The sequence below is a fragment of the Lissotriton vulgaris genome, chromosome 11, assembly GCF_964263255.1.
Source record: "Lissotriton vulgaris chromosome 11, aLisVul1.2, whole genome shotgun sequence".
NCBI lineage: Eukaryota > Metazoa > Chordata > Amphibia > Caudata > Salamandridae > Lissotriton > Lissotriton vulgaris.
The window spans coordinates 906,693,053-906,699,263 of NC_141699.1; the positions used below are offsets into that span (position 1 = coordinate 906,693,053).

Sequence of the window (6,211 nt, forward strand, 5' to 3'; positions counted from 1 at the left end):
TTTTCTTTAAGCACCATCCTTGCACAAAACATGATAAATTCAATGGGTTAATACTTTCCCAAGTCAGTTTTTCCAACATTCCTTTGATAGTGGTTAATGTCTCTTCTTGTGGGATACACGTGTAGAGAGATTCCACGTCGAAGGACACTAGCCAGTCCTTTTCTGTATCAAACGGTAGATCTTGGATATCCGTAAGTAGATGTTTGGTATCCTGGATGAAAGTCGGCATCTGCGATACCAAGGGGCGAAGAAAGACATCTACGAAGCTTGATAAGTGTTCGAGTAAAGAACCGATCCCCGAAACAATCGGTCTGCCTGGTGGGGGTCTAGTGGCTTTATGTATTTTAGGTAATACATAGAAGTAGGGTACTATTGGTGTTGTAGCTATCAAGTATAGTGCTTCATTCTCCGTAATACACTTCTTTTCTTTTGCCTATTCCACTTTCTTGATGATCTAATTTTTCAGGCGTGTGGTAGGATCTAGTTGTAACCTTTGGTACGATCGTCTCTATAGGTCTCTTTGTTCAGAAGTACCACCGCGCCCCCTTTATCAGCGGGTTTTATTACTATTTCTGAATTGTTGGCCAGGTTTTGTAGAGAAGTCTTCTCAGTTCTAGTAAGATTCTGGAACTGGCTAGGGTTACTACTCGAGATTCTTTCAAAATCATAGAGCACAGCTTCCTCAAAGGCAATGTTGCGTGCTGGGACCAGATGTGTAGGTGGATTAAAAGTAGATTTAGGACATAATCCAGTATTGACAGAACGTGTCTCTCCAGTGTCTTTGTCTTTGAAGAATGCATTAAGACGAATCTTTCTGAAGAAAGACGCCAGTTCTTGGCGCGTTTGAAAAGCATCTCCTTTAAAAGTCGGTACATATCCAAGCCCTTTTTCCAGGACTTGGAGCTCCAATTCAGTAGGGACATAGGAACTGAGGTTGACTATCATTTGTTTGTGCCGCTCGTTGTCGCTGTTCCCGGAGGTTGTGCAGTCATTGTCGTTGCTACTGGTGAATTCCAACTCACCCTTGTTTTTGGTGCCTGTACTGGGGTGGGGTTTACCGGGTCAGTAACGGAATCAGAAGGCTTGAAAGTGCTTTTAGAGAGGGTTTTATTTTCAAGTAAGCTTTCTTTCTACGACTGGTCAGTCTTATTCGGGCAATCTCGTCGGGCTCCGTTCTGACGCCTCGTGGAAAACCAGGTAGTTCCAGGGTGTTCCGGCGTTGTGCGGGTGGTGTTGCAGCCAGAGTGAAGTCGTCAACGCCGGTCTCCAGGCGAAGTCCGGGAGAGTGCCACCAAAAAGGAAAGGAAACAAAGAGACTATATTAGGGAGACGTTCAAGACGCTCCACACAGGGGCCGGGGGTGAGGGAAACCTGGTGATGATTTTAAGTAAATGAACGGTAGAAGTGCTCGTGAGGGAAGGATTTCAGGGGAACGACTAGGCGGTATGTACACAGTGGTCTAACCACTCCAACCCGCCCACCCCGCAACTTTGCCCCGTACCTTGGAAAGCCACGCTCCTCCTTCACGGGAACGTTGGCCTCCTGGCTTGTTGTCTTCCACTCGTCCGCTCGTGCTCTGCTCCGTGCTCGATCTCCACTCCACACCACTCTCGTCCTCCGGGGGAAAGTATTCCAGCGTCTTCCGGGATCCTCCTTCTTTTAACGTGTCCACGTTCAAAGTGGGCGGAGTCTCGTCTTCCACGTACTCTGACTTAAAGGGACGCTGTCCAGTTTCTACCTCGCATTCCCAAGGGTCCACAGATTCATGGTTGGTCCAGTCCTCCCCAAGCAGAGGTGAATGTTGCTGGAGGGAAAAAGGCGAGAGAGGTACAGCTGACCACCAGTCACGTAAAACAGGTTCCTCACTCTTACTCGCACCCTGCTGACCCGCCACCCCGTCACACACCTCCCCCCCTGGATTCTCCCGATCGGGGAGAGGAAAGACACGAGAAAGGTAGTCAGCGTTGCCATTGTCTTTGCCCTTTTTGTGCTGGACCTCAAAAGAGTAGGGCTGCAAGGAAAGGAACCATCTAAGAACCCTGGGATTCACAGTCCGGTTTTGGTACATCCATTTTAGAGGTGCATGGTCCGTAAGGAGGATGAAAGGTTTCCCCTCTAAATAGTTCTGCAGTTTCTCAATGGCCCATTTAATGGCCAGACACTCGCGTTCCACCGTGGAATATTTACATTCTCTAGGAAAGAGTTTCCTGCTGGCATACAATATGGGATGTTCCACCCCATCTTCTCCTCGTTGTGACAGCACAGCCCCTAAGCCCACATTGGATGCGTCTGTGGCAAGAACAAATGTTTTTTCAAAGTTGGGTGATTCCAACACAGGGGCGCTGGTTATGATGTTCTTTAACTGTTCAAAGGCATCCATGGCTTCCTGGGAAGGCTGTTGAATTTCTTTGGGTTTGACGTTCTTTCTCAGAAGATCAGTGAGTGGGGCGGCGATTTCCGCAAAGTTCAGAATAAACCGCCTATAGTATCCGATCAAACCAAGAAATGCACGCACGTCTCTTTTGTTGCTCGGGAAACCTGTTTTTTTGATGGCTTTGATCTTCTCAGCCTGCGGAGCGATGGTACCTTCGCCCAACACATATCCCAGGTAGTTGACTCGAGTGAACGCTGCCCGGGATTTCTTTGCATTGACATGTAAGCCTGCTTGTTGCAACGCTGTCAAGATGGTGTGGACGTGCTTCAGATGTTCCTCCCAGGTCTTACTGTAGATAACAATGTCATCTAGATAGGCTGAGCTAAATGACGTATAGGGCTTTAACACACAGTTCATGAGTCTCTGAAAAGTGGCAGGGGCACCGTGGAGACCGAAAGGCAGGACTGTAAACTCATAAAGGCCTTCTTCTGTACAGAAGGCTGTCTTCTTTCGGTCTTGTTCACGAAGGGGCACCTGCCAATAGCCTTTAGTGAGATCGAGAGTGGTGATGAACACAGCGTCACCCAGTTTTTCCACCAACTCATCAACCCTGGGTATGGGATATGCGTCAAATGTTGATATTGCATTAAGAGCCCTAAAATCCATGCAAAACCTCTTGGATCCGTCGGTTTTTGGTACCATCACAATCGGAGATGCCCAGTCACTTTTCGACGGTCGGATGACTCCTAGATTTAACATTTCCAGGACTTCTTTCCTCACATCCGCGAGTCTGGCGGCTGGAATCCGGTATGGCCGCTGTTTCACTATTTTTCCAGGGAGTGTCTCGATACAATGTTCCACCAATGTAGTCTTGCCGGGAAGGTCTGAAAAGATAGGAGACAGTGGTTTTAGGACCTCCATGAGGCTTTCTTTCATCTTTCCCGACAGATCCGGGTTAATGACCAGGAGTTCCAGAGTGGACGTGTTTTCGGACTTCAGGGGTTGCACCATGTTGTTGTTCCGTGGTAGAGGGCCGATCCATTTTTTAAGTAAGTTAATATGATAACTCTGAGTTTTGCTAGGTGTAAGGCGTAACCTATAGGTGGTGTTTCCTATCGTGTCTACCACTTCGTATGGTCCCATCCACTCCTTTTTGTTGGCAAGAGTAGGAAGAAGTACAAGCGCCCAATCTCCTACCTTGAGGGTTCTCAACTTGGTTCCTCGGTCGTAGTACCGCTTTTGTTTCTCTTGTTGTTGTTCTAAGTTGGTCTCAGCCAAGCTGAGTTTGGCCAGTTTGGCCCTTAGCTGTGAGGTGTATTCCAGAAGAGACTTCTGTTCTTCGGCTTCCTGGGTTTCCCATGTTTCTTTTGTGATTTCCAGCAAGGATCTGGGGAGTCTCCCATACAGTAGTTCGAAAGCTGAACATCCTAGGCTACTTTGTTTTTGTGCTCTAAGCACGTATAGTGCCAAAGGAAGTAGTCGATCCCATGTAGTCCCTTCCGTAGACAGCATTTTCTTCAAGGTAGACTTCAGAGACTGATTGTAGCGCTCCACTAGGCCATCGGTTTGAGGGTGATAAACCGATGTTTTTATGTGCCGTATACTGAAGGATTTGCACACTTCCCTCATCAAGCGGGATGTAAAGGGAGTTCCTTGATCTGTAAGGATCTCTTTTGGAAATCCAACACGGGGGAAGAGCTACACCAATTTCTCTGAGACATTAGCTGTGTTAGGTGCACGTAAAGGAAATGCCTCTATAAACCTGGTGGCGTAATCTACTAGTACCAAAGCGTACTGATGTCCCCTCGAAGACTTGGGTAGTGGCCTGATCAAGTCCATCCCTACCCTTTCAAAAGGCACTCCCACAATGGGCATGGGCTGTAAAGGTGCAGCTGGGGGTCTGTGCGTGTTTCGTCTTTGACAAATGTCACATTTCCTGCAATATTCCTGCACATCTTTATAAATACCTGGCCAGTAGAAATGCCGTAGGATGCTCTCCGTGGTCTTTTCCTTACCGGCGTGTCCTGCTGTTAAATGTGCATGGGCGAAATACAACACTTGTTCCCTAAAAGATACCGGTACCAGAAGTTGTGGTGTACTCCCCTCTTCTGCTTCACGATATAAGAGGTCTTTTCGTATGACAAATCGTGGAAATGGAGTGTCCGGGTTATCCTGTGCAGTGTGTGCAGCTTCCCATGCATTGTACAGTGTTCTATCTTCGGATTGTGCAAATTTGAAATTACGATCCATAATCCAAGGATCAGGCATTAGGAGAGCTGGTTTAGGGTCCCCCGGCGTTGGACACCGAAGGCTCAACCTCTTTTGAAACAGGGCGAGGAACTCAGGATTGTCTACCTCGAACATTACATCTTCGGGCAGAGAGTCCACAACCCCCACTTTCACCAAACAGGCAGGTTTGTCTTTTGGCCGTATGACAACTTGTGCTAAGGGGTTCGGCTTGACATCTCCATGGACACATCGAATATGTACTAGTGTGTTGGGGAGGTACTGTTTGGGGTGCATCAGGCATTCTTGTACCACAGACTGTCTACAGCCAGAATCCAACAGAGCCCTCACCTCATTGTCATTAATGGTTATACTCACATAAAATGATGTTCCCATCTCGGCGGAGTACAGAACCGTTTTCGGAAGATAGCCTACTTCCATGGGTTCCTCCGTCTGATGTTTTCGAGGGCACAGTCGGGCAATGTGGCCCCATTCGCCACACTCAAAGCATTGCGGTCTGCGCGTCATAGGAGACTCCATTCTCAACGGTCTGGGCCTAACTGAGTCCATTGTCGGTTTGCTTTTCTTTTCCATCTTTGGAGGTGGCGCTTTTTTAGAATGTCTTTCGTTTTCCCAGCCAGTTCCACGGGGTTGGGCTCTGGCGTAATTGGCAGCCATTTCAATAGCCTGTTCTACGGTCAGGCCGGAATGTTGTCTCAACCACCTCTGCGACCCATATGGGAGGGCCTCCATAAACTGCTCCAAATAGATCTTTGCTAGTATGTCTTCCTTTGTGCTGGTCTCCGGCTTCAGCCACTTGTCGGCCATCATTTTTAGTCGGAAGAACAACGTGTTAGGGTTCTCGCCGGCAACACCCTTCTCCTTTCGAAACCGCACCCGGTACGCTTCAGGGTCTAGCCCTAAATGGTCCAGGATCAAATTTTTAATAAGAGCATAGGGAGCGCTTCCTGCAGGGTTGGCTACCTGGTATGCGAACTGGGCCTCTCCGGTTAACAAGGGAGCAAGAAAAAACTGCCATTTTTCTTCTGGCCAACCTAGGGCTCTAGCAGCCCTTTCAAAGTTCATAAGAAATGCATCCGGGTCTTCGCCATGGACATATTTCTGTAGGGCGATTCCTGAAGGACTAGGTGTATGGCTTCTGCTCTCTACATGCACTACACCCGTAGGAGTCGTTACGTTCTTCTGCATACACTCCAGTTGAGCTATGACGGTGTTTTTAAACAGGTCTCTGTCAGCCTGCGCGGCCGTCAACTGTCTCTCTACGGCCCACTCCAGTTTTTCTTGTCCTTTGATTAAATGTTGGATAAGGGCGTCCATCTCGGGATTACAGACGGACTCAGTTGACAATCCCACTTCTGACACCACTTGTACTGGGGTGGGGTTTACCGGGTCAGTAACGGAATCAGAAGGCTTGAAAAGTGCTTTTAGAGAGGGTTTTATTTTCAAGTAAGCTTTCTTTCTACGACTGGTCAGTCTTATTCGGGCAATCTCGTCGGGCTCCGTTCTGACGCCTCGTGGAAAACCGGGTAGCTCCAGGGTGTTTCGGCGTTGTGCGGGTGGTGTTGCAGCCAGAGTGAAGTCGTCAACGCC

At 48.3% G+C, this 6,211-nt stretch overlaps 1 protein-coding gene across 1 annotated transcript; it reads right to left on the reverse strand.

Moving 5' to 3' along the window:
• Positions 1-4,072: 4,072 nt before the first annotated feature.
• Positions 4,073-5,938, reverse strand: LOC147683669 (uncharacterized). Its single transcript, XM_086942562.1, has one exon. The coding sequence runs from the start codon at positions 5,936-5,938 to the stop codon at positions 4,073-4,075; it is 1,866 nt and encodes a 621-aa protein (XP_086798688.1).
• Between the last annotated feature and the right edge of the window lie 273 nt (positions 5,939-6,211).